Genomic DNA, 27341 nt, shown 5'->3' with positions numbered 1-27341 from the left:
TCCTTCATATTTCACTACATTTTTAAACGTTTTTTATTTTTTTATTTTACGAATTAAGTATTCTTTCCATACGATTTTCCTTGGTTTTCCTTAGCTTTCTACACTAGACGTGGACGTACTATCGGCAGGGCGAATTACGTGATGATCCTTCAGCTCGTATTCGTCCGTTTTCGTTAGCCCGCTTAGCTTGACCACCTTTGCGTTCGGCAGATTTAACTGCTTTGCGAAACGAATAGCCTGTGGTAGTTGCGCTTCTTCGTCGGTTTTGTAACCATAGAATTTGGCCCAATCGTTACGCCCGGTATAGATCATGTAACAAACACCTCCGAACGCATTCCAAGCTACTACAGCGTAGAACAAGCTCAAGCGACTCTTCCAAAGATGTGCCCGGTCCAGTGCTATTGGATTTGTTCTGCGTCGTATCCATCTTCGCAACCAGCGTGGCTGTTGAAACAGGGTCATTCTTCGGCGATTCCTATTTTAGTGAACAATTTATTTACCAATTCACAACAATCTGCTGTCATCCGTTTTTGTTGTTGCATAAGTACAGTGACGGCTATCTGACGTATCTCACACCGTTTCTACGAAACTGCGAAACTGCATTGTAGAGTCTGTTCCCGAGTTACACGGTTCTCGACTTACTCGATACGCGGTTTTCTAAATTTGACAAATTAAATGTCAAATCAGTACAATTTGCTTCAAGTTCGGTATAAATTGCATTTTTGCTAACAAATTGAAACCGCTAAAAGCCAGATATGGGGGCCTTCACAATTCTAGTCAGTTTATTGTATGGAGTTTGACAGTTGGAGGCTGAAATCATGTAAACACTCCATACAAAACCACACATAAAACTAGCCTGCGATTTTCAGTATAGAAAATTTTAGAATAAAAGCTAGAATTAGATTCGAGTACCTGCTCGAAAACACGGTGTTGTTTACATTTATCCCAAGGTGCATTAAAGAGATCAGGTGGTGGAATCTGGAATCAAAGTGTATGCAGTCCAGGTGGTCTCATAGCATTTTTTCATAACCAATTTTGAACATCACTTTTTGGCAGAACGGGTGAAAACTTTTGCTCAAACAAGCTTTCTGGAGGCTTGACGAATACTCAAAACACTCTTACAATCTTCATTCAGAAGCAGAAGCGATAAAAATCAGCCTTCTAAATTCATACACCTTGGGATTAGTTTACCTATATTATACTCACTTAGATAGCTGCTCGAAAACTGCTATACAATGCAAACAGCTGACAGGCTGAAATTTCAACCTACGAGCTTCAAACGGAAAGGGCCCCTATATTAGAATTTTCTGCACGAATCATAGCAAATAAATGATAAAGTGTATAAAAGTATTAATTTAAATCAAAAACTGCGAGTAATGAATGGTATTTAGTCAAAAAACGTGAAATTCGACTTACGCGGATATTCGAGTTACGCGGATTCGTCGGGAACGCAGAAACCGCGTAACTCGGGAACAGACTGTACTCTTTATCAAATGTCTTTAGCGCCTTTCGCAGAAGAGGTGTTGCGTAGAAACGGTGTCACGGAAATTTGCGGATAGAGCTGACACAAGGCAAAAATCAATTACAGAGAGTCACGAGCTTGGATTTAATAATGAAAATAGTAGTATCTTTATTGGTTATCACATTGCTGGGCAGGCAATATGCACTAGCCGATCATGGAGTGGAAGAGTTCGACGATACCGCACGATATGCAATCGAAGGTAGGGTGTATCCGCCCGAATTGTACGGAGGAGATCCGGATCTTGCCTGGCAGCTAGATACACAAATATCCATCAACGGTGGTGAATACAAGGGATTTCTTCGTGAAGACGGCAGCTTTCTGATTAGCTCAGTGCCATCAGGTAGCTATGTGGTCGAGATCGTAAACCCTGACTATTTCTACGAACCCGTGAGGGTAGAAATCAATCCAAAAGGAAAGTTTCGGGCTCGTAAACTGAATTACGTTCAGCCATCTCAAGTGCTGCAGCTGCCCTATCCCTTGAAGTTGAAGGCGCTTACTCGATTCCGGTACTTCCAGCAACGGGAGCAATGGAAGATAACTGATTTTCTGTTTAATCCGATGGTGTTAATGATGATTCTTCCTCTGGGTATCATGCTCATTCTGCCGAAAATCATGAGCGATCCAGAGACGAAAAAGGAAATGGAAAATTTAAACTTATCAAAGGTAAGTTGAGCTTTTATTCTACCTGTGTTCTAGATGCCCGGCTAAATACGTTACACGAATAAAAATACAAACACAATCCTTTCTTTTAGATGACGAATGATTTGCCTGAATTCAGTGAAATGCTAACGTCCTACTTCACGAGCGGTTCTGCGGCAGCCGCTGCAGCCAAAGCGGGAAAAGACAAAGACAAAGCCAAACCAAAGCAAAGCAAAAAGAAAAATTAATAATCCATGTATCGAGCAAGCTAATGTCAATGCTCGTTGCTACAAATAAATTTGACAAATTTATAGATAGTGTAATTTAATTATATATTCATTATACTTTGCTCCTATGTAAATAGCATCTAACATTCAATATTACTCTCCTACATTGGCAAAATAGAATTGCTTCTGGAGCATAACATTACTATAAAGATTAACACACTTATAAATAGCCAGCAATCCGAATGAAACAATAGAGGAAAAAAAACCCAAATAAGGATTGTGATATGCGTTCTTCTTTGCACGTATTCATATTCTGCAGAATCAATCGATTTTATTTCGTAACTATTTCGATACAAATGAATAGCTATGTTGATATTATCCTTGAAACATGTTAAATGTCAACGATTAGCACCCTGCTGATCTAACTTGGAGAATTAAATTGCAAATATACCGTAATATGCAGGTGATTTGGCAGCTTCACCATTTTCGTTGGCGAGTTTTCTACTCATTACGATATAACACGATAGGCAGGGGTGGATAAGCACTACGCAAACTAAGCGACCACATGGTGCCCCGGAAAGGAGAACCCACCCCCCGCACTCTAGTAAATTTGCTTATCAATCCTTCTCTAGCTTAGAATCTCTCATACACCTTCTCAGATAGGCCTACATTCTTGTGTCCGCGTAGGGCTTCCGCTCGTGCTAATCCGCCACTGGCGATAGGTACGACTAAACCAAATGTGTAGCAAAAAAATGCTCAAGCTATAATAGATTATGACATTGTCAAGGCCTTTACTATTCAAATAGTAATGATAGGGAAGAACGAGGACATGAATAAAAAAAATGCAAGGAATGTATTCTGCCACTATTTTTACGGCCTTTAAATATGATACGCAAAATATATTGAAAAGAATTCCTGCACAATATTAAAAAAAAAACAAATTTTTTTTAGCTATGACTGTTACAAACATTCATTGCAGCAACTGTACGTAATTTGCTGGAAATAAGCCATACTTATTATTGCACCATCCTCGCCACCAACCTTCATCAATCTGAAACGTGAGACAAAGGAAAACTGTATTCAATACATTCGACTTTCCTTTAGTTCTATGCCGGGATTTACCATTTCGATGTGCGTTATTTTATCGTCAGGATCAAACGATATTTCATCATCTGCTGCGGCTTGATAATCGTACAAAGCAATGGCCTGAATTCCGGGATTGTCCGGGGAAAGAATAAACTCTTCAACGTCGTCCTGTACCGGTACAGTATCCGTCGTTTGTTCTTGATGTGCAGTACTGTCTGTGACTGGTGCTTCATCAGTTTCTTCAACTGCAATCGGCGTTGCGCTGTAGGATGTACGCGCAACTGGCAACGGTTCCTGCACTGCATGGCCAGCAGATTCTTCCGGTTGGTCCTCTTTTGTTTTGGCTGTTGGCACCGACGTAGAGTCGGACGAAGGAATAACATCCGGTTGTACAAACTTGGGTGGTTCATCCTGCTTAGGGAGCACAATTGGATCCTTCTGAAAAGATTAGAATATTGAGACTTCTCGCATACGAACCGTCGATTTATCTTGGCAGCCTGCATGCCTTTATTAACTTACTCTCGTTTTTTCCTTTGTTATATTCTCCTGCGGATTGTTAAAATTGCTTATTGCACTGCTGACGCCGGCTTCCCTACCCGTGTTTATGGGTCCTTTTCTTTCCGGCTTTTTGGGTTCAGCTGATTCTGCCGAATGATTCTGTCGCGCAAAAACGGCATTAGTTAGTTATTCCAAAATTCGGCAAAAATGTTAGTACTCTGCAATTTACCAAGCGTTTCGCGGCCTCTTCACGATCGCACCGATCCTTTTCTTCGCGCAATCGTTTTTGCTCATCGGCACGCTTCCGAGCCTCTTCCTCAGCGGTAGCAGCGAAATTTTCAAATTTAGCTCGCAAATTTGACGGCTTTGCGGAACCTATGTCTGGTTTTACTTTCGTATAGTTAGTTCCAATTTTATCTTGTTCCTGGAACCCAACAGCAGACTTATCCATTCGATCATTTTGCACTCCAAACTTGCCACCGAAACCCTGTAGAAACAATACAAAACTGCCATTTTAATCTACGCAAATGAGCAATGACTAAGCAAACAAATACAGTAAACATAGGGGCCTTGTGAAAAAAGTACGTAAAAGTGGATTTAATGCCGCCACCCAAAACACCAAGCCTACCACCGCTAGAAGTGCACGAAGCAACGAAGCAATAGTTTATGCTAGTCGTAGTAGAATTTACTCACAATTTTGTGATCGAGCTGGCTTTCGTGCATTTGTGGCTTCTCTACATGATCCCAACCGAAGGCTGACTTATCCTTTCGATCGGTCTGAACACCAAACTTTCCTCCAAAGCCCTATTGGCCACAACACGATGAAACAAGGAAGCTACCAAAATCAGTAATTGTTTTCTTTTGTGTTTGCATTAACATTCCACAACTTACCACTTTGTGATCGATTTGACTTTCGTGCTTCTGTGGAGCTTCAATATGATCCCACCCAACCGCCGATTTATCTTGACGGTCCTGCTGTACTCCAAACTTCCCCCCGAAGCCGGTCTTGTAATCCTTCTGCGACTCGTGTTTGTCAACCTTCTCAACGTGGTCCCATCCGTGGGCTGACTTATCAACGCGATCTTTCTGCACTCCGAACTTACCGCCGAACCCGGACACGTAATCCTTCTGGGAGGCATGTTTCTCCACTTTCTCGATGTGTTCGTGGCCGACAGCGGATTTGTCCATTCGGTCCTTCTCTACGCCGAACTTTCCACCATACCCGTGCGATGCTTTTGGGCCCTCTTTGCGTTTCTTTTCCGAATCAGCTCGCTCCGTTTCCTCGCGGAGCTGCTGCATATCGATAGCAGCTGCGTTCCGGCCGCTCCCTTCGACTGTTTTAGAGCCCCATCGCTGCTCTTGTTCGCTAACATCGTTCACAAAATCGGGATCTGTCTCCCAGTCGTCATCTTCGCCCTGGTTCACTCCGGTTGTATCAATGTCGCGCCCTGCTGTTGATTTCCACATTGTGAAATATTACCACCAAGCACACTTGTTGTCCGAAACTGTAATATTTGCCACTCTAATATTGAATCCAAACCTGTAAATGCACCGAAGCAGGGCGGGGTGATACATTCATCGTAACGGTGTTATCTTTGCGATGATGCTGACTCACCAATGATTGATATGTATGTCGCTTCAAGTAAGTGTTAGTGTCACAATCTTGTCTGTTGGCAAATGGATTTAACTGAATATCGTACTTATAGCAACATTTGTAATTTCCTATAGATAAAACCGCTGAAAACTGTGATAGTTTGCCACACAACAAGGAAGATATTCGATCCGGGATGTTTGACACTTGCTGTGCATAAAAAAAAGTGGAAAGTCTATTTTGACAGCAGACATCACGCTCACTTGACTAGCGTTGATGGCAATGAATGTACGCGATCAAAACTTTAAATATGTAATTTAAGGCTTTTTGAATTCTTTATTTATGAAGGAGGATTTCACCTTATTTTTGCACTTTATAAATTAGATACACTTGTTCGATGAAAGGCGTATACAGTCGCGAACATCATCCTGCATTAGCACAGCAATAGCAGTTAATACAACACACCAACTCGGGTGCGATCATGTGCAACTTGTTCGCTGAATAGAGCAGAATCATTCTGCAACCATTCTGTGCGTAAATTGCAATGTTCAGAAAAATATTTATTTTTTCATCTACTTTACCGTTGCACTAAGCCTCCATTTTCGGTACATTGTGTTGTATGAGTAAATTAAATTAGCCAGTATTATTTGTTTAATGGTTTAAGCCTTTTATTAACATTTTTAAATTTTACACGCGTTGCAAAGTTCACACATTCAATCAATATTTCTCATCTCCTGCCATCTTATGTACAAAATCCCATTTAATGTTAATCCTTTCTCTTAAGGTTATCGCGAAGAAAAATTATTCAGTTTTTACCATTTTCGACGGACCAGGTTGAGCATCTATGTAGCTCATGTGGCTGGCTACATTACGATTGAATGCGGCCACATTTCCCGAATCCAACGTTTCCCTAGTTTCCACAATCGCGCCCTTTAATGCGGTGATACTGAGCTCATCTTTATCGTTTTTACTGACATTCGATGCGAGATACATGATGGTGGTAAGCTGTTTAATTAGATTGGCAATATGCTCGTTCTTAACGTGTCCCTTGTTATTCTTCTCAAATATCTGGGCCGCCTTTTCACGAGATTGCTCGCGATAATGACTCGGTGTGATCATTGCAAGCATTTCCGGGTCGTGCGTTAAGCTGCCTACATACTCGCGGAGCTGGTTCAATTGATCCGCAAGATCACGGTTCAGCTTGTCGATAGCAACTATTAGCATGGCGTAGCGTTTCTTAAACTCCTCTGGCAGAGGGTTATCGTATGATTTGTAGATCTGTGCTTCTGATGTAATGTTCTGCAAACGCAGCAGTTTCATCTGCTTGGCGGAAAGCGTCTTTTTGGTGCGCACTATCAGCTCCAGATATTTCACAGGATATCCACCGATGTTATCCTTGGGGAAGAACACTTTCCTATCGCTGGTGCATAGCTTATGTCCTATATCGCTACCCAGCAGCGGGTCTCCTGCAGTGGCTTTCGGTTTCGCCGTTGGCGAAGCAAGATAAAACGAAGCGTTTTGGTAAGCTAAGCGATAGTCCTTCGTGATACTGTTGAGCTTGATTTTGTCTGTGTTTTCCAGTGAAAACACTTCGTAGTCTGGTATGGAGCGCGATCCCAAACCAGACCGATCAAACAAGATCTTGTAGCTTCTAGCCTCCGGTATGTAGGCTTCCACCGTACCATTGTACATTCCATCATATGGATCACGGAGCTTGGCTGTAACTTTTGTGCCAGTAGGAATTTGCTTTGATATACTGTTAGGCAAACCTTCGATGAATGAAATGTCTCCGAGGCTATTCCCTTGCAGCACTCTTATTTTCTCGCGTTTGCGAGCCAGCTCCAGTCTTTCTTCCATTATGAATGCGGGAGAAAACAGCCGGGGTTTACCGAATGATCCGCGAATTTTACGCCATTCCGCGCGCGTTAGATTGTTCGTTTTCAACTGTGGATAATGCGTACGAACCAGCTGCTCAAAATCACTCGGAGCACTGAAAAGGTTACGATCAATGTCGCTGTAGAAAAACTCGAAGTAGCAGAACCGATGTGCCTTGGGTAGCAGGAGGAAGTTTCGAAACTGGTTACCAAGTTTTTGAAACCAACTTGGATTTTCCAAACCGCTCGTGTTCATTAACTTCATTGAGTTGTGTGCCTTCTCTTCCGGGTCGATCTTCCTCTTTCGGCCGCTCTGCTTCAGATGCGCGTACCGCGAAGAATATTTCTTTTTCAAAGACATTCGCGGAATCACTTTGCGGGGCGGAGTAGATAACTCCCTGCGAGGGGTCTTGCTGCTGATTAGGGTTTTCTTTGCTGATCCTGGTGTTTTCTTGGGAGTTGCCTTGACCGACGGAATTTTATCGTTGATGATGTCGTCGTCAAAAAAGAGGCGATTCTTTTTTCGAATTCGTGCTGGCATTCCTCTTGCATTCAGAACTTGTATGGGCTGGCTGTTCGTTGTTTTGGGAAATTTGGTTCCAACTGGATGCAAGCCCAGTGCGGCAGGCGTGAATGCGGGTGGCGTTGATCCTTCGCTCTCCATCGGAATTGCACGTAATTTAAGCCGATGAGTAAAACAAGTTGGCCAAGAATTTACACAACCTGGCGCGTTTCCTTTAAATGATTGGAAAAGTGTAATTTAACTGTTTTGCTTGCTGGCGTGAGTTTTCGTTACGGCGTTGTTATTCCTACCGCAAATGTCATTCTGCTGTCATCGAAATCGAGTTGTAGCTTGAATCGATTAAAAAATATACAGCACTGTGTACACGTATGTGTAGTGCTAGGGAGATGATTATTATGTATGGTATCAAGCAAACAAAAAAGTAGGCAAAAATTGGGTGTAATTGATTTTAATTTATCATAAACGATTTCTATTTTGATGATCGAATAAAGAAAAAAAACAACTCTGTGCATCTGTAAAATTACAGCAAATTATAGAATCATCATCAACAGACATTCATCGGCTATTGATGATCGATGTTGCCAAACATTGACATTTGCCGCAAGCACGGATTTTAGCGCTTTTATTTGCGTTCATGTTTACAATCGCTGGAACGATGGAACAAGAGATGATCGACATTGAAAGTTATCGTAAAACGGTGAAAAATTTTATTGATTTGGTAAGTGGTGCCAGAGAGGAGTTGCCACGTCGCAAGCAGCTATAGAATTTTTCGTTTCGTTTCCAGCGTCGGTACCAGACAGCACTGTTTTGGGCCGAAAAAGTAACAGTTCTTAGCAATGGCGATCCGCGTGATGTTTACTGGGAGGCGCAGTGTATGTTTCTGCTGCGGGAATTTCACCGGGCAGCGCACACCATTCGAAGCCGATCGCTGGAGAAAACGAACCTGTTGTGTCACTATTTGGCCGCAGAGTGCTTGAATGAGGCGAAGGAATATCAATCAGCACTGGAGATCCTAAATTCGGTGGACTGCGAAACGCTATCGTATGCATTAAGTGGCAAAACTGGATCACATTCGTCCAGCATGAAGGACGATTCTACGACGGACGAGAGCTACGACGGAAGCATGTATGAGGATCCGTTCAAAAACGATATCATTGCATCGGTGTATTTTTTGAAGGGCAAAATACTGGAGTCAATGGATAATCGCAGCCTGGCAATGGACTGTTATGTTCAAGCGCTACACAAATCGGTTTACTGCTCCGAAGCGCTAGATGCTTTGGTGCAACACGACATGCTGATGGCTTGGGAGGAGAAAGAATTGATGCAACATATTCCAATGGCGCAGCAGTGCACAGAGCCAGAAAGAAAGGTTCTCAAGCGTCTGTACGAGAGTAAGCTGAAGAAATATTACGAATCGATCGCAATGGTAAGTGCATAGAAGATGAAAGTTAACGTCAGTGTTGTGAAATGCTCATGAGCACGAGAATAATATATTTTTTATTCCTAAACGCTTAGCAAACCAACCTGGATGATCCACCCGTATCTTCGATGAACACTAGTCTATGGCATGAATTAAAGGAGAAGATGAAAAATTGTAAAAACAACGAGACAAGCAAATCATCAGTATCAAAAAGTTTCACTCCAGCTCCCCGCACAAAACAAAAGCAGAGAGAGATAATGTCACCGGCAAACAAAATTCTGGAGGACCTTAAAAACAATCCCTCCTATCTGATTCATACATCGTTGACTAGAGCATCACTGCTTGGTACAAGCCTAACAGGTGGCTCAACAATGCTCAGCGTAGGCGGGGCAAATAATTCTCGGCAGGAGACGCCTTTTAGAATCAATCGTCCCAAGCCAAATCCTGGTGCATCGGTAGTTTCGTACGAACAGTGCATGGAAAAGCTTGAATCAAGCATAGACCTAATGATCGCACGAGCTGAACAGTATTTTTACAGCTGTGACTATCGGCGATGCATCAAAATGTTGGAAGAAATTCTGAAAAACGATCCCTATCACAAACGATCGCTTACGGTGCAGATTGGATGTTTGATGGAGATGAAAGACTTCAATCGACTTTTCTATGTTGCTCACAAGCTTGTTGACTTTTATCCGGACGATGCCATCTCATGGTATGCCGTGGGGTGCTACTATGATTTGATCGGTAAAAGTGATCCAGCGCGTCGTTATCTTTCCAAAGCAACCTCTCTCGACCGCCTGTACGGTCCGGCTTGGTTGGCATACGGCCATTCGTTCGCAAAGGAAAACGAGCATGATCAGGCAATGGCAGCTTATTTTAAGGCCACGCAACTGATGCGCGGATGCCATCTGCCACTGCTGTACATCGGAGTTGAATGTGGATTGACCAAAAACCATGCAATGGCTGAAAAATTTTTCTACCAAGCTATGTCCATCGCTCCCCTGGACGTGTTCGTTTTGCACGAGCTAGGCGTGATCAAGTACGAGTGTGAGCATTACGAATGTGCAGAGGAAGTTTTCCGCAGCACGTTGGAAATGGTGCGCAATATGGTGAAGCAGAATAATGAACAGTTGACCGCACGGTGGGAGCCATTGTTGAACAATTTGGGACACTGTTGCCGGAAAAATAAAAAGTACGAGGAAGCTCTGGAGTTCCACCGATGGGCTCTTTCTCTGAAGCCGTTGAATGCTGCCACGTACACAGCTATCGGTTTTGTGCAAGCGTTAATGGGTCAATTATACGATGCAGTAGATTCATTCCACAAAAGTTTGTCTCTGAAACGGGATGACGTGTTTACCACTACTATACTGAAGTACGTTATCGAAGATCTGACAGAGGTGCAATCGCTTCCATTCTATGCTGCGGAGGATGCCGAGGAAGATTGCGGCGATAAGGAAGGAGATCAAGCGGAAAAGTCTAGGGACGAGAGTAAAACTTTAGACAAACTGAATACTTGCAATGCCACCGAAGGTGACAGCGAAGATGTTAGAGATAGTGCTCCACGACCTACCTTGCGCATGCAACTCAATTTTGACGAATGGTACACGAAAACGTCCCCCATGAGCGATACTAGTGCGGATGATATGAGCATTGATATTTAGATTGAAGGCAAACAAGCTTTGGAACGGTTTTGATAAAATAAGCTCTATTTGAATAATAAGGGTATACAAATTTGCAAAATTGGCCTCAGCTACTTTACTGTTCAAGTTTCAACTAATACAGCAGAGTGTGCACCTACCTTTAAAACAGTATTAAGTTCTCGATCAACTAATCTCCGAAATTTTACCATCATTGAAGCTTTGTGATATTAGTACAATCACAACACATAAAAAACGGCATTTAATTGAATCGATTGAAGGCGAAAATTGCAACATTCGGATTTCAGGTAAGTACTGCAGTAGATACTTTTATCCGTTAAATCAATACACCGAATAGAAATTGTAAACATTTATTGAGAAGAATTAAAATTTGGACTGATAATAGGTGATATCAATGCTATACGCCTTGTTACATTTACATCGAAAGTCCTGCTTCTTCATAGGATTTGAAAATTTTCTCCACCGACCAGATGTAAGCGGCGGTCCGGATGTCCAAACATAGCTGGTGCTGCGAAGCAACGTTCATAATACCTTTTCCAGCTGTTTCTAGCACAAATTGTAGTCCGGAAGTTACCACATCGGCCTCGCTGGCATGCTCAAAGTAATGCTTCAAGTGCTTGCTGGGTGTTACAGTAACACATACTCCGGCACTCCGCAATGATTCTTGTACCGATGCGAGCACCTCCCGCAAATTCTGCGCTTCATGGCGGAAGGATAACTTACCGAATGAGATGTGATTTATGTTTTTCAGATACTCAAAGTATGACGCAGTAACGCCGCCAGCATTGCAGTACAGGTCAGGTATGACGAGAATGCGGCGTTCCTGTAGAATTTTGTCTGCCGCCGGTGTCGTGGGTCCGTTGGCTCCCTCGGCGATGATCTTGGCTTTTATGTTTTTGGCATTCTCCGAAGTGATTGATTTTTCCATGGCGGCCGGTATGAGAATATCGCACTCTTCTAGCAGCAGGTCTCCATTAAATTCGTTTGCCTTGGGATATCCTTTAATTGTTTTCTGCTGTGCTTTGTATCGACTCAGTGCTTTGATATCAATTCCCGACTTGCAGTGAAGCGAAACATCCTTTTCGATGATGCCGACAACTTTGCATCCCGCTCGATGGAAGTGTTCTGCAGCGTATTGGCCAACGTTGCCAAACCCTTGTACGATCACCGTCTTTCCTTCCAATCCGGGCTCGAGACCGATCTCGCGCATCCAGCTTGCCTCACGCGTGAAGCAATTAGTCGCTATGTATACGCCTTTACCGGTGGCTTCTGTACGGCCTCGAATGCCTCCCTGATTCAGTGGCTTGCCGGTAACGACGGCCATCGTGTTGATGTCGCGATGTCCGAACGTTTTCCCGTACTGATCGGCTATCCAGGACATTTCGCGCGAAGTCGTGCCCATATCCGGGGCCGGCACATCGATCCCCGGTCCGATGAAGTTCTTTTTTGCCAGCTCTACTGTGTAGCGCCGGGTGATGCTTTGCAATTCCTTCTCACTATACTTGGCAGGGTCGATTATGATTCCTCCTTTGGCACCCCCGAAAGGTACGTTTACGCAGGCACACTTGAATGTCATCAGTGCCGAAAGTGCTTCGACCTCGTCCTTGCAAACATCGCTCGAGTAACGAATACCACCTTTCACCGGAAGACGGTGAAGGCAGTGATGGGCCCGAAAAGCCGTAACCATTTCATACCGACCGTCGTCACGCACGAACGGAAACTGAAACTCTAGTGTACTCGAGTTGTTCGAGATGATCTTCAAGATTGCCTGTACCCGATTGGCTCGCTTTTCTGGGGCCATCGAAGGATACTTGCTCATGGATTCTATTAGCTGTGGTTCAAGCACAATGCAGGCCTTGTGAAAGCAATATTCTACCATTTTCGAGAACGGCGGATCTCGTTCATTCGGAATGCATTCGAGATGCTTCGGAATGGTATGAGCTCCGCGGCGGAGGAGCTTGAAAGTATCCACAAAACGTTGCATTTTCGAGAATTGCAGGAAAAGGGTTTGTTGCGAGATAAGCGAGACCAACTTTCAAATCCGTGCGTTTGGAAATGGTAGAAATAACTTTGTCCGTAGAATTAAATCTCAAAGCGTTCTACGATCTTATGCATATGCTAAGAAAAACAGTTTACACAGAGTACGTGCAGCACAGCACGATACCCATCGGATGTCGAAGCAAACATTGCCGCGTTGAAGATAAAGCATTCTGCTTTTCAGTATGGCAAACGGAGCGCTTGTCCCTGCCTTTTTTGGGCCGATTGAAAATCTTAGTGCCGAAGACCGTATCGAGCAAATCCAGCGTGAGCGGGCCGAGATTGTCCGATGGAAGCATCGGTACCAGAAGATAGATGCTATTAAGCCGGGAGAAACTGCAGAAGCTTTCCAAATACGATGTTTGAACAAAAGGTTGATTCATTTAGAGCGTGAAAAAGCTCAAAAAGAGCTAAAACTTAAAATTTTCAATGCTCCCGTATATCGTCGGGAGGCCGAAAATCTGCGCCGCAACATCCTCCGGATGCTGGACGATGCCGTACGGTACGAAAGACAAATCGAAGCTGCCAAGACTGACACGAATGAGCTGTTGTCGCAGATTAAGCGCGCACACGCTGAGCTAGAATGCGCCACCAAAGCAGTTCCCTCGGATTACGTTTACCGCGTAGCGCTGGAGAAGTCACGCACCGAGCTTGCTGCCTTGGAGAGCCGGCTTGATAATGCGCGCAAGCTGGAAGGCAAACTGCATGCCGAAAATCGGAAGCATCGCAATGAGATCGATAACATGCTCGCCGAGCGCAAGTTGTATAACCAGCAGTGGCAGCAGTATGTGCGAGAGTTGAACCGGAATAGGAAGTTTTTGCTCGACATGATTGAGCGCGCTACGCTGGCGTTTAATCAGGGTGAGGATCTGTGCCATCGGATCGATTCGCTAAAAGTCCAGGAATCCCGAGACAAGCGGGCACGAACGCAGGAGATGATCGAGGTGGAACGGCAGATCGTTGGCACGCGGCATGTTAATGAGTTCTTACGGACGAAGGGCTACAAAAGGGCGATCGCCGAGCTGGACCCAAGTTTGGTTCGGAAGCGCAATCGCTTCAAAATGGCTAACTGGGAAAAGATCGATCGGTTTGGCGCCGTCATTAACAGTACCATGGAATATTTGCAGCTTGACGCCATCCAGGATGTTCTATTTCAAATCGAAAAACAGCAGGACAAGTATACAGCGTTGTTCCGGTATTTGAATGTAACGAATGCAAAGATTGAGGAGGCGAATGGGATCGCCCGAGATCTAGAGAAAGATAGCGAGCGTTTGCAGGAGGGGGAGAAACGCAAAAGGCTTTCCGAAGAGCGGTCAGTGAAGCAAGACATGCAAGAGTTGCTGGAAGCTAAGCGGCACTCGACGAAGCTGCAGGAGGAGGTTTGTCTGCAGCAGGAAGAACTTGCGGTAAAGCTCGGGGTGATCGAACAGGCGCTGTCGCTGGTAGGGTTTGAGCGAACAAAAATACAGCAGCTAATGGGAGGTTCTACCAGTTCCACTTACGACCGATTGACAAACGAGTGCTTAATGGATGCGCTGTCTGCCATTGAGCGGAAGGTGTTGGCGCTGGTTAAAATGAGTGCAACTGGAGCGGCAGTAGAAGAGGACACCCCAATTAGCACCCTGTATGGCAGTCAGCAGTGTGCGGAATGTGCTGAGGGACAAGACGTGAATCAGCACGACGAGCGTATAGTGTTGCCGACGGAACACCAGCAGCTGGCAGAGAATGTGCGAAAACGCGTAACAGCACCAGAGATGCAGTACCGGTTGCATACACTGAGCCAGTGCAAACTTCCCCGCTCTCGGATGCTGGTTAACAAGCGATATCAGTAGAGTGCAATGGTTTTGAATATTAATGTAATGATTTATTTGCGGCGTTTCCAATTATATGCATTTTTTTAACGTATGTATATATATGCTGGAGTTTGTTTGAAGTCTCTGTAGCCGGGTTACAATCTTTCGGCCACTTCATGTTCACTTGTGTCCGTATCATGCGGATAGTAGCCAAACCCAGGCCCATAACCAGCAACGGAAGGATACGGTCCGTAGGGTAACATTGGTCCGAATCCTCCTGCTGGAGGATAGTACGGTTTGAACGGGGAAGGCCCCGATGGTGGGAAATACGGCGACCCACCGGCATTGGGACCCGACGGGTTTACCGGCGCGGAAACTCCAGTTGAGGGCAAGATGCCAAATGTAGGAGGACGAAGAACTGTTTGGCCATTTCCTAAGCTTCCCTGGCATTTGTACATCCGGTTCAGTTTTTCCATATCGCTCCACGAAAAACCTTCCCGTTGACCCATCTTAGCACCATTCAACGGTTTCTGGAACGAAAATGGTAGAACAGCGAGTGTGTAACAAATGTGAACAGAGAAAAGCCACACGGCCTAGACTATGGAAACAAGAACGCGTACGAGGTACGTATGCTTTTATTCATGTTGATAAAAAAGGTTAAAAAAAAACAATCCGTAGGTAAACGAGGTAGTTCGGTATAAGTGGCTAAATACAGAGTACAGTTGATATGTTGGAAGCACTAAAGTTTCAGCGACGGGCAACTTCCCCCGCAATTGCGGTAGTGTTGGTATCTTCTTCGCCAAAGATGGATCCAATCAGGTTTACAATGGCACTGGCAACCTGTGCTCCGCCATTTCCGGGACGATTGTTGCCTGCTGGTCGGGAGGGACGCGTCGGTCGGCCAGGACGCTGTGTTTGTGGGCTAGTGCTTGAGCTGGTGGCGGCTGCTGAATTACCCTTGCATCCGTACATGGCATTCAGTTTGGCCAGATCGCTGGAGGAGAACCCTTGTCGCTGGCCCATTTTATTACCACCGGCGCGCTAGAAAGAATTTCCCACGTGGATGAACGGTTGACGGCGAATGACAAAATGGTGAATAGCGCAATGCTCGTGAGAAAAGCGAATCGCAGACCGTAAGGCTCATGGTAATGATACTAAGCGTTCATAGACAAATGTATGCGAAAAGGCACCAGTAGACTTTATTAGCATCACAAAAAGGCTCTCGCAAAACACCGAAATGGTCATTCGAGTTGGCCGATTCGCAGGAAGAGAGGTCGGATGAAGGTTAGTTCGAAGTGGGTGTGTTGTGGATGTGTGTTCGATGGTCCGTGCCCATTTTGTGCTTTACTTGCACCCGTACATGAGATTAATCTTGGCAAGATCGCTCTTACTGAACCCGATCCGTTGGCCCATGTCACCAGAGAATGGTTTCTGTGTGTGGAAATGGGAAAATGTAGCGTTAAGTTAAATGGGTGTGAGTAGCGATCAGAGCCAAAGGATGTGCTGTTTGAGTTAAGGTTGATTCCGAACTGGGTGAACCGGTTGTGAACCGTGCTTACCTTCGCTTCGATCGTGGGGTTACCGTTGGTTGAGAACGCATTCGACGAGTAGTGCATGATACTGGCGTAATCGTACGCTACGCCGAAGCTGTTGGTGGTACCCTTCTTGGCTTTCTCGAAATTGTTGGACGTTCCAGCCTTGATGTTTTCGTAGCGAATTCGCACCCAATCATCGCGATCCTCGCGGTTCTGCTCGTGCAGAAAGCCGAGCGCATGCATCATCTCGTGTATGGCGGTACCGACGAGTGTGGTGCAGCCGGGAATCTGCAGATTGACCGCCTGTTTGCCACCAATCATACCCACGCTGGACCAGCACCCACTGCTGGAACTTTCGAAGGAAACATAGTTCTTTTCGCCCATACGCGGCACGAATCGGATGCACGTTTTCGTGTGATACTCGTTGATGGCTTGCTCGATCAGTTGCATACCCTTAGCATCTGTTCAGACATTACAAGACGATCAAAAGGCTTGAGCAGAGGAATACGGCCGCGCACTGTACTCTGCAGCGTTACTTACCAAAGTTTCCCGAAATCACGAACGGTACCACACCATTGGGCCAACGGGTGGCTGTATTTGATAGGCCATTCCGTCCTTCGGGACGATCGATCAGCATGTCACCCTCGACGTAAGATCCCAATTCCTCCACATTGCCGGCATCGGTTTCCGGATTGAAGTTGGCCACCAGTTTGCCCACCTCTTCATCAGGTTCACCAAACAGATTCGGTCCCAGATGGGTCAGGTCGATAAAATCGCTCGAGCCATCGATGCTGTTCTCCTCGGTATCGTACATGATTACGTTTGCTTGAGTGCATCCGATCACGAAACAACCGATCGCCAACACGCGCAGTATCTGTGACACGGACATGGTGGTCGATATTCGTAGTAAGCCACTCGTACACACATACACACGCTCACACAAACGCACACGCGGATCGCAGGATCGTAGGCGAATATCGCAAGTTCTTGCTTGTTGAGTTACGCGAGGTTTGCCGATCGAGTCGAAGCCTAGCCTAGAACGAGGTGCGAGACGGTAAAGTCGTACACTGATTAACCGTTTTCGCCAATTGTTCCCTATTTATATTGGCTCCCAACACTCTCCTTCAGCTTTTCCCCTTCAACTCCATCGAAGGCCACCCCGGCGGTTCGTTGCCAGCCTTTTCTTCCCTGTGCCATTGCCACCAAACCTCTACCCTGTCTTGTTCTTGGTAGAATCGGTTCCTTTATTATTTTTACAACACGTGCATGATTGTACCTTCAATGAGGGTGGTGTTACCGGCGGGTTCGTGTGTCCGTGGAAGGTGAGTAAGTGAATCAAATTTGCACCCTCCGCATAGGGCTCCGTGGCCCGAAAAAGAGTTCTGGAAAGCGAAGTACAACGCACCGGGGCTGCGGGTGGATTCTTGGCGCATGGTTCACCGGCAGTCGGAGGGAGATAGAGAGAGAGAGCGGGCGTCCGTTGGTTTTGTTTATATTTTTCTAGCGCCTCGTGAATCGGTTGCACCGTGACCGATAAGGCCAGTCGCGCTTCGGTTGACAATTGTTGGGCGCCAGCAACTAGTGTAAAGGTGTGTGATACTAGTAATGGTTTTATCGAAAAGCACGAAATCTTTTAGGTGCACACTTCGGCTCTTGCTGCATTCGAGGTTCTTGCGATCTTTCACCATACACACACGCTACTGGACAGCATGCATTCGTCATGTCCTTTTGGGCCTTGGGATTTTGGCCGGAAGGGGGTCATTAAGCTCAACCCAATTTCGATGACCTCGATCGGGTATTGGTATCAGGTTTGGGAGGCATGACTGTGAGGCATGCATTTTAACAACCTGGATGATGTTTGATTTGCCGCTTTGCTGACATTTGCTGCAAGTACGAGCTGCGCTTTGAGGCACAAGGTTTCGGAACACAAAATCCTGCCACACGTACGTGTTCTCGCCTATATGGTAAGAATTTTTCCATTGACCTCATTGTTTTACGACGATTGACGATGCAAAACGAGGTCCGGAAGTAAACCAAACGACACACACACGACACTTTTGGGCGGCGAATGCTGTTTTTTGTGCCTTTTGCAGTGGATGGCCAAACAGGAACCCATGGAGTACTGGAGCGCAACAGAACTGGTTTAACGCGCGGATGTATGCTTCTCGCCCAACCTATGCCTGTTTGATAGCCCATTTGATGTGGGAAATGGGTTGAATCATCTAAGTGGAGTTAAATTTGGCAACCGATAATTATACACCAATATAGGGTACTGCAGCGCCCTTCCTATCTCTCGCTAAACCTACTGCTTGCTGCACCAAATGGTTAACATAAGCTTACCGGATAACTGGCATGTCCATCATTGAAAGTGTGTATACCACTACGATTAGTATACCACTACGAATTACCCCTATCATTTGAAAAAGAGAAAATACAAAAGCTGCTCGTCGGCAGTGCAACGGCTGTACCCGGGGCGCGCTGTAACTATTGGCCGGAATAGTGCTGTTGGTGATGTAAATTGAATTAATTAGCAAAATCCATCAACACACTGGCGCAACGCAACGGTGCGTTCCCTTACCTTTGAACTGGTTTATTGAATTATTTGCTAACAATGCAGATAAAATGAGGTGCGTAAATGTGTATCGATTGCGTTTCCCTTCAAATGGTTGCAGTTGGTTGTTAAAAGTGCGCTCTTTCTGTCTGTTTCTATAGCTTCCATCACTAGTAATATGAACGATGTAACGAATATGGATGATGATTTTCGCGAAACACCACCGAGATCGTGGTAAAAATGTAACCTTGGATTTGCAGTTATGTTTACGTTTATGATGAGAAATGCAGGTTTTATAAAGAAGCCATTTTCATCTTACAATCTAACGACCAATTGTAATAGCACTGTAATACTGTAGGGAACGGTAGGTAAAGACGGACACGTTAAGGAAAATGGTAAAAATCTAGGGATATATAAGTCCATGACCATGACCATGTGCATACATTATCTTACACTCATGCTCTATCCAGTGGCGGATTTAGGGTGTTGGGGTCCTTAAGTGTTGGAGTGGAGGCCCCCCGGTTGGTGTCGACCAGTGGTGGGGGGGGGCATATTGTTGCATTAGGTTTTGAATCAAAGACACTTTAATGGTTTGCTGGGGTGGGGTGCTCAGAATCCCTGTACTGGGCCCTGAGTCCCTTAGTTTATGTTATGATGATAGTTTATGAGTCCCTTCATCCATGGGGCTCCTATCTAGCACAGAAGCTCTTGCTGAGACTACTGTACACACTGTTCTATATGCTGGAATTACCATACACGGGGCCCCCCGCGGCCGCTCAGTCCGCGCACCGTTAAATCTGCCACTGACTCTATCCGAAAATGTGTTCATGAAAATGTGCGAAACTTTTAAGTTTCCATCGATTTTTGCGTTGTTTTCATGAATGAAAAACATGATTTTTTTTGTGCAGTTTTGAAATGTTCGGGTAAGACGGACACCTGATATGGGAAAGATAGACACCATGAAGGGTAAGATAGACACCTATAAAAAACGTTGGAAATTGAAGAGGTTTATAGTATTTTAACATATCCTATTGCTTTCCATATCATGGTACGTACATAAACCAATTCTAGGCCAATTGCAACGACGGTTCATTCAGCCATGAATTTTGGAATTGTAAGCGGCGCTGGTAATATATTGCATTCTACGCAGCATTTAAAGCATTATTGAAACATCGTGCACTAACAGCTGACGTTGCTCCAGATTACAGAACAACAGTCTAGAACTTCCTTTAAGGAAATTACTCCACGAAAAGAGGGACTTGTTAATAGTTTCCAGATCCATTTTCCGCCATGTCAAAATTCAACATTTGATGGTTGTAATCCCATAGCATTTCTAATCTATTCCTCAACGATTTCGTATCTTACTTACTTACTTATCCGGCGCTACAACCGCTTTGCGGTCTTGGCCTGCCTCAGGAGTGTCCGAAACCGCTCACGGTCTCGCGCCTTCGTCTGCCAGTCCGTTATCCCGGCCTTAATGGCGGACGCCTCCACGCCATCTTGCCACCTCAATTTGGGCCTACCACGCCTCCTCTGTCCTTGTGGACGGCCTAAAAAGACTTTACGGGCTGGGTCGTCCGTTTCCATGCGTATAACATGGCCAGCCCACCGGAGCCTGGCGAGCTTTATACGCTGTACGACAGTGAGGTCGCCGTACATCTCGTATAGCTCGTCATTATAGCGGCTCCTCCATTGTCCTTCCACTCATACGGGGCCAAGTATCCTTCTGAGCATCTTCCTCTCGAACGCGGCTAAGAGGATTTCGTCAGATTTGGACAGTGTCCATGTCTCAGAGGCGTATGTGAGTACTGGTACTATATAGGTACTATATAGTCCCAGCTTCGTCCGTCGCGACAGGTTCTTTGAGGTGAACTGCTTTTTCAGGCTGTAGAATGACCGGTTGGCAGCCAGCATCCTTGCGCGCAACTCAGCTTCCATGCTATTGTCGTTGCTGACCATTGATCCCAGATAGGTGAATTGTGGGACGACTTCAAAAGTGCGTTCACCTATCTGCACGTCACGCCTACGTAGATTCTGATTATTTGTTGGCGGCCCGCTGATGTTGCCACCATCAGTTTGGTCTTTGCCTCGTTTATCTGCAATCCGAGGTTCTCTGCCGCCTGCTCGATCCCTTGGTAGGCTTCTGCTACATAGGAGAGCCGCAGACCAATGATGTCTATATCATCAGCGTATGCCAGAACCTGGGTTGACTTATAGAAGATGGTTCCCGTAGTCTCCACCCTCGAGTCGCGGATGGCCCTCTCTAGCGCCAAGTTGAATAGGAGACAGGCAAGCCCGTCCCCCTGGCGCAGACCTTTGTTGGTAGCAAAAGGTCCTGAGAGTTTTCCATCCACCCTCACCTGGCATGTGACGTTGGTCATAGTCATTCTAACTAGCCTTATCAGTTTTCGTATCAATGCCTCATCTTTTTATTGCTTAAAGTTGTCCAAGACGAGGCAAGATATTGGATTTCGTGAAGCGTCTCATCAGCGTCGAGCGAGTAATAGCATAACGAATGGCTACTATTTTGACCGGTGTTTGAATTCTCGCTTATTTCGATGCTTTATCTAGTTGCTGGATAGTTTATAGCTTCGGAATACATCGAAATATAGCTTATTCAAGGTATTTGATGAAAACTATTCATCACCAATTGATATAAGAAGTAATATAAATCAATACATTCGGTGTCCATCTTTCCCTACAACAAAGTGTCCGTCTTTCCCGCTTTGGTTTCAGGATGTTTAAACCACCAGAAAATAAGATTTTTGCTTTCATTCTCGTTCTTTCGCCAGGTTCACGATCACGACAACTCATTCATGAAATAAAACTTCCGGAAATATATACAATACAAGTTGTAGAGCTTAAGATCCGCAGTAGTCAAATTAGATGCACAAGGGTGCACACGCTTGAAAATTTATTTTGTTCGTGGATTTAAACAATTTTGCATATATAATGCCACACATGTTCTCAATCAAATGTGTTGTTTAACTTTAAGTTAGGATACTGCATTGTTGGTTTTTTTTCGAAAATTACCTTTTTCATGCATTTATGAAAAGTGTATATCTTACCCGCAGTGTCCGTCTTTACCTACCTTTCCCTAAAAGTAATAGAACAACAGTAGCCTCAACAGTAGCCTGTATGAGAAAGAGGGATATTCTTTTTTTAGACTAAATCGCATCTTGTAGCCGGATAGTTATTATGTGGATCCGATTACGGTTTTACCAAAGCCAGTGCGTCTGCTATTACAGTGTTTTTCAGGGTTTTTTCCATAGTTGTGGGCCACTTTATTGACTCTTTATTCCGGGAATTGAACTTCATGCGATGGGAATTGGACTCTATAGCACCCTTTTTGGATAAAACAAAGAGGACTTTCCAAGGAGCCTGTCCAAAAGGGTGCCATAGAGTCCCATTCCCATCATATAAATTTCACTATACATAAGAAAGAGCAAAGGAAGTGTCCCACAACTATGAGAACCCGTGAAAAACCTTGTAAGTTGCGTTGTCCCTGCCATTAAGGTGTCGCGATTTGTTGGAGATTGCGCTCGTATGCACTATGGTGTGATCAAAACTTCAGATTGCACGATCGCGTACAAAATCAAACGAGTTAATCGAAAAAAAGCCTTCTGGGATTTTACCACTCACTACCTGATACTTGAGCATAAAAGCAGTGTGAAGTTTATCCGGCTTGACCTGCGGTCCTGGAGACTTCAAGGTGAATACAACAATCGCTGTGCGTTTTTGGGCTTAGAAACGGTCAAACAACGCAACTGTAACGTGCAGCGACTGTTCATCTCTGGGCTACTTGTAGTGTTGCACAAACCCTCCCGATTTAAAAAGGAGAGGTGGAGGGCTCGCTCTCTTTAAAGATGGGAGGCCTCCCTAAAATGATAAAATGATACATTTTCATTATGCTGGATGCTAATTCCAAGTATAAAAATAATGGTAAATTTGATTAAAATCTTACAAATCAAACAATAAAAATAAAATGTACTTTTAATTTCATATGTAAAACAAAATATGCATTTCCGCAACATTGAAACATTAGTTTCACGTTCCACGATCAGCTTCACACTCCATCATCAATACCTCACTCCTCACACAGTGATACTAGTGATGGGAAAAGATGGGATGAAGTTTCGGCTCCATAATTGATTCCGGAGTTGGCTCCGGAATCGGAATTGGTTCCGAAATCGACACCGGAATCGGAATTGGTTCCGGAATCGACTCCAGAATCGGAATCGGTTCCGGAATCGAAATCTGCTCTCGTATCGGAATTGGCTCCTAAATTAGAATCGGATTCCAAACGGAGTAAGTTTCAGCATCGCCATAAAAATAGGCGTTTGGGTCCAATTATACTACGTATTTATAACTTCAAAAAAAAAAAATATTTGTAAAAGATCCATTCTCATGGAGATCCCCGGACAGATTTCGCTTTTAAAACTTATTTTTTCAATTCAAGAACTAATTCACATTCCGGAGCAAATTCTAATTCTGGGGTCAATTATGATTCCGTTATCGGGGCAAATTGCGTTTCCCAGGTCAATTCCGATTTCGGAGCCGATTCTGATCGCGGAATGGATTCCGGAGCCGACTCGGGAATCGGCACCGAAGTCAACTCCGGAATCGACTCCGGCAACGACTCCGGAATCGGAATCGGCTCCGGAGTCAACTTCGGAATCGAGAGTGCAACTGAGTGTGGAGCGCGAAACTGAGCGTGGAGCGCAAAACTGAGCATGGAGCGCAAAACTGACGGTGGAGTGCGGCACTGATGGTAGAGTGTGTATTGATGGTGCAACGTAGAATACAATATGAGATCGACGAAACGTATAGCGATGTGGGGAACTGATGATATAGTGTGTGTTGAAAGTGATGCGACGAAGATCAAAGCGGGACGCTCATATAAAAATTGTCTCTGCGAGACTGCGATAAAAAAACGAACTAAGATACACGTGCTTGGCTCCCTGCGCTCAAATATTGACTGGTTATTGATAACAATACCGATATCTTTGATACAGCGTATTATCAAATTGATGATCGGTGAGAGTGTGTACATATTTTGACCGTTACCGTTCGTTCGAATGAGAGTAAACAATATGCATGTTTCAAATTGCTTGTCTAGTGAATAAAGATCTAGACAAGAAGTGAGCAAAGAGCCAAATCGAATGAAAAAAGGGAGAGCTCAGAGCTCTCAATTCAAAGATTGGAGCCCTCAGTAGTGGCTCTTGCTCTTACTGCACAACACTAGCTACTCGAATGGATCGTATCGACTAGCCGGCGCTATTCTCGGGACTCAATCTTTACGTTCTGCCGAGTGTTAGACAGTTACATAACGGGGAGGAGCGCGTTACTTCTTTTGACTCCTCTAATTAATTAGAAGAATAAACAACAAATAACAAATTTGGTTTTGTATATTTTTTTATTATTATTATTATTTTCAATAATTACTTATCTTTTCCTTACCACTAAATAAGGGTTTATTTTCTTTTATGTTCCTCTCTGCGTCGTTTTACTTTACTACTGTTTTACTTGTTTTTACATCAATTTATAGTAACCTGCATTTGCGTTTAACGTTTTTACTTTACTACATCATTTTACGCTACCGACCCATCTAACTGTTTGATGGATGTGATATTTTGTTACAATGCTCATATAGTTTGAATTACTGCACACGGCCGACAAGTATACAAATACACACAAACACACACAAAGTTTTTTTTTTGGACAATTTGACTCCAATCGGTTTCTCTCCTACAGCGATGCAATTATTTAGCGTGAATGTTAGTGGATATCGTTGGTTCGATTGCTCTAGCCTGATCAGATTGATTGTACTTTTGTTCCCCGACACAACGATAGAGTGCTCGACAAACAAATAGATGCAGCTTTTGAGACTGATTAAACCCATAATTATCGTTTGAATGTTGTATCATGAAGCTTTTCGTAGTTCACTTACAATCAACTCGTGCATATACTCTGTATATGTTGTAGCAGTTTATACTTGGGTTAACTAGCTTTGTTTTTCGTGTGCCTGTTGTGTGCTTCTGATTTTTACCTACGGCCTCCAAAACAAAAACATGGATGCCGATATCATGACAGTCATGATTTGATCTCAAATTGTATTTTCCAAACAATCTTAACAGGGGTTTGATCGTTTTTTTCTTTTCCTGTACTCTATTTAATCTTTACATAGCTTCATATTACCGTCGGGGCAATAACGTTTAAAACAAATAACACAAATGATGAAATAAACAAAATAAAACAAAATGCACCACCCAAATCTGAATAGCGGCCTTGCCGAAATCTATTGTTGATGGAAACGAGGCACTCAGAATTGAAGTACACATTAATGAAGATGTGTAGTGCAACTTTCAAGATGAGGATGTTAACGGTAAAAGTTGTATTGCTTGCGACTTTTCCTCCCCTTCCCGATTTTTTTTATAATTGTAATTATTATTATTATTATTATTATTTTTATTGTTAATATTCTGTTAACACTGTTGTTAACATGAAACGTTTTTTGTTTATTTTTTGCTACTGCTGTTATGCCGTAATATATTTGTTTCTATTCGCAATCTGAATTATCCTTGATTCCTTGCAAGTGCAAGCAAAATTTATTACTTTCATTGCCGATTATTATTTAGCAATAAAAGATTAGAACAATAAGGGAACCAACCAGAAAAAGCAAGAGATTGGAAGAGAAAACAAGAAATAAAAAATCAAATGTAAGCAATGTTCCATTGGAACTGTAATACGAAAGCAAAATTCCAAGGCAATTCTAAGTAGTAAGATAGTAGATTGGGCACGCGATTGGAACTGCCTGTGACCGTTGGGACCGTTCCATGTTTGTTTGCAGGAATATTGTTAAACAGACAAAAAAAACTTACATATAATTAAAAAAAAACCTATCAATAAAAACTTATCACAAAGCTTCGAAATTGGTTTAACTAACTCGCATTTCAAGATCCTGTAGGCTTCTTTTCTGATCTTGTAACCACTGTTGTATCTCCCAGACTCTGTATAGCGCATACATCTAAAATGCACTTTTGGAAAGCCACACATTTAATTTGATTGATTGTATTAACTTTACACATTACAACAGTGTTTTAATTAAATGTCTCAAACACAGGACCATTCCATGTTGTTCGTGTGGTGCCCGTGCTCGTGTCGGCGTTGTTGTGGCGCAGTGCTTAAGTAGATGTTTGTAAGTTGTCTTATACCTCATCACTAACTTATAGGGGCTTGCTTGATTTCCTAAGCTAACATGTTTTTTTTTTGTGTTGTTTTTACTTATTTGCACTCAGCACACCATATAACGTGTTTTTGTTCGTCGGGTTTGGAAGCTTTTTGTTCGTAAATTACTAATCGCTATTTGTTGTGTTTTTGTTGCAGTTTGATAAAACACACATTCCTCGTTTCTGTACACATTCCTCGTTACATGGTAAAACAAATATAATACTCTGTTCACTGATACGATAATCAACGCTCCCATCAGCGAAAGAATAGCCTCTGCATCGTAAAAAGGAGCTACATACAGCGAATCTGCAAAAAAGCACGTTAAATAATTCTTTTGAAAGGAACCAAAACATGCTCTAGTGGACCGTTAACGTTACAGATCGGTTTTAGAATAGTGAATTTACACATTCAATTGCATTTTAACGTGCTCGTTCGAAAGAGACTAGCATGTACAATTTCGTAGTGTACAAATGGGCGTGCTGTCCGTTAGCGGTAATGTTTTACATTTTGTTTTGGTGGGAAATCTTTTGTAGTCACTTTTCTTCGCGTTAGTCATTTACATCTGATGCGCGCATTTTCTTCCATCCCTAGATAGTTAGATGCTTTTCTTCACCTTGTGGTTAGAGAAGCAATTTTCCCGTTTTCCGATTGTGGCTCGGGAGAAGAAGTAGGAGATCAGTATTATCAAGCCGCACTTGCTCGAAACGATAGTTACAGAGTGTGTGTGTGTATGTGAGTGTGTGGGTGGGTTTGTGTATGTATGTTCGAGTGTGTTAGTTCCGCTTATTTCACACAGTCTATTCATCGTCCTTTTTATCAGGTTTGAGATCAACCATTTCGTGCACCTGTTTTGCTGAATAGCTGCAAGAAGAGAAGGCGAAGCAATCGTACCGTTAGTACCGTGATGTATGGATTTTAAAAGGAGTAAATCAGCCGGACGATTGATGCTTACCCCAGCAGTGTTTGAAGATCACATACGAATCGATACACGTATCGTTTGCCGGCCGTTTTGTGAATGATGTTCTTATCGTAATAGTACCGGAGGCCGCGACTCAGCTTTTCGTAATTCATTTTTGGTTTGTTCTTCCGGACACCCCATCGCCGTGCGACCTGTTGGAGAAAAATGGATCAGTGAAGTGAGTGACCCTATGTTTATG

General features: G+C 43.9%; 9 protein-coding genes across 23 annotated transcripts in view; 3 read left to right on the top strand and 6 right to left on the bottom strand.

The window, feature by feature from the left end:
* Positions 1 to 2: 2 nt before the first annotated feature.
* LOC120895125 lies at positions 3 to 601 on the bottom strand. Its single transcript, XM_040298161.1, has one exon. The coding sequence runs from the start codon at positions 460 to 462 to the stop codon at positions 91 to 93; it is 372 nt and encodes a 123-aa protein (XP_040154095.1). The 5' UTR covers positions 463 to 601; the 3' UTR covers positions 3 to 90.
* An 899-nt stretch (positions 602 to 1500) lies between these two features.
* LOC120893548 (ER membrane protein complex subunit 7 homolog) lies at positions 1501 to 2585 on the top strand. Its single transcript, XM_040295505.1, has 2 exons — positions 1501 to 2185; positions 2275 to 2585. Exons 1-2 carry the CDS (start codon positions 1613 to 1615, stop codon positions 2407 to 2409), a joined length of 708 nt encoding a protein of 235 aa, XP_040151439.1. The 5' UTR covers positions 1501 to 1612; the 3' UTR covers positions 2410 to 2585.
* A 112-nt stretch (positions 2586 to 2697) lies between these two features.
* LOC120893547 (src substrate cortactin) lies at positions 2698 to 5789 on the bottom strand. 3 transcript variants are annotated; one of them, XM_040295503.1, is made up of 7 exons: positions 5588 to 5789; positions 4864 to 5512; positions 4666 to 4776; positions 4202 to 4459; positions 3994 to 4131; positions 3511 to 3909; positions 2698 to 3439 (listed from the first exon to the last, which is right to left on the bottom strand). In XM_040295503.1, exons 2-7 carry the CDS (start codon positions 5437 to 5439, stop codon positions 3359 to 3361), a joined length of 1563 nt encoding a protein of 520 aa, XP_040151437.1. In that variant the 5' UTR covers positions 5440 to 5512; positions 5588 to 5789; the 3' UTR covers positions 2698 to 3358. The 3 variants fall into 3 exon arrangements, with proteins under 3 accessions (XP_040151437.1, XP_040151436.1, XP_040151438.1); XM_040295502.1 differs by having other exon boundaries at positions 3511 to 3912; positions 5588 to 5788; XM_040295504.1 differs by lacking the exon at positions 4666 to 4776 and having other exon boundaries at positions 3511 to 3912; positions 5588 to 5788.
* Positions 5790 to 6209: 420 nt separating this feature from the next.
* On the bottom strand, positions 6210 to 8258 carry LOC120893546 (protein lin-9 homolog). The gene has a single exon (XM_040295501.1). It carries the CDS (start codon positions 8099 to 8101, stop codon positions 6365 to 6367), a length of 1737 nt encoding a protein of 578 aa, XP_040151435.1. The 5' UTR covers positions 8102 to 8258; the 3' UTR covers positions 6210 to 6364.
* Positions 8259 to 8467: 209 nt separating this feature from the next.
* On the top strand, positions 8468 to 11186 carry LOC120894358 (cell division cycle protein 16 homolog). Its single transcript, XM_040296884.1, has 3 exons — positions 8468 to 8678; positions 8745 to 9386; positions 9476 to 11186. The coding sequence occupies exons 1-3, from the start codon at positions 8595 to 8597 to the stop codon at positions 11039 to 11041; spliced, it is 2292 nt and encodes a 763-aa protein (XP_040152818.1). The 5' UTR covers positions 8468 to 8594; the 3' UTR covers positions 11042 to 11186.
* A 186-nt stretch (positions 11187 to 11372) lies between these two features.
* LOC120894360 (glutamate dehydrogenase, mitochondrial) lies at positions 11373 to 13120 on the bottom strand. The gene has a single exon (XM_040296886.1). The coding sequence runs from the start codon at positions 13020 to 13022 to the stop codon at positions 11454 to 11456; it is 1569 nt and encodes a 522-aa protein (XP_040152820.1). The 5' UTR covers positions 13023 to 13120; the 3' UTR covers positions 11373 to 11453.
* A 76-nt stretch (positions 13121 to 13196) lies between these two features.
* On the top strand, positions 13197 to 14990 carry LOC120894359 (cingulin-like protein 1). Its single transcript, XM_040296885.1, has one exon. The coding sequence runs from the start codon at positions 13261 to 13263 to the stop codon at positions 14905 to 14907; it is 1647 nt and encodes a 548-aa protein (XP_040152819.1). The 5' UTR covers positions 13197 to 13260; the 3' UTR covers positions 14908 to 14990.
* On the bottom strand, positions 14924 to 17461 carry LOC120894361 (zinc metalloproteinase nas-4). 2 transcript variants are annotated; one of them, XM_040296887.1, is made up of 3 exons: positions 16944 to 17461; positions 16428 to 16864; positions 14924 to 15398 (listed from the first exon to the last, which is right to left on the bottom strand). In XM_040296887.1, the coding sequence occupies exons 1-3, from the start codon at positions 17290 to 17292 to the stop codon at positions 15024 to 15026; spliced, it is 1161 nt and encodes a 386-aa protein (XP_040152821.1). In that variant the 5' UTR covers positions 17293 to 17461; the 3' UTR covers positions 14924 to 15023. The 2 variants fall into 2 exon arrangements, with proteins under 2 accessions (XP_040152821.1, XP_040152822.1); XM_040296888.1 differs by lacking the exon at positions 14924 to 15398 and adding an exon at positions 15445 to 15909.
* A 6890-nt stretch (positions 17462 to 24351) lies between these two features.
* The window catches only part of LOC120893180 (ETS-like protein pointed), an 88082-nt gene continuing 85092 nt past the window's right edge, over positions 24352 to 27341 (bottom strand). For all 12 annotated transcript variants that reach the window (XM_040294898.1, XM_040294896.1, XM_040294902.1 and 9 more), the window contains 2 exons: positions 27137 to 27294; positions 24352 to 27045 (listed from right to left, as the gene is read on the bottom strand). In XM_040294898.1, coding sequence (XP_040150832.1) covers positions 26982 to 27045; positions 27137 to 27294 — 222 coding nt within the window. In that variant the 3' untranslated portion in view covers positions 24352 to 26981. The remainder of the gene's footprint in view (positions 27046 to 27136; positions 27295 to 27341) is intronic.

This window comes from Anopheles arabiensis, chromosome 2, assembly GCF_016920715.1.
Source record: "Anopheles arabiensis isolate DONGOLA chromosome 2, AaraD3, whole genome shotgun sequence".
NCBI classification, from domain to species: domain Eukaryota; kingdom Metazoa; phylum Arthropoda; class Insecta; order Diptera; family Culicidae; genus Anopheles; species Anopheles arabiensis.
Note: the sequence above shows the minus strand (reverse complement) of the source record. Positions and strands in the feature narration are given on the sequence as shown.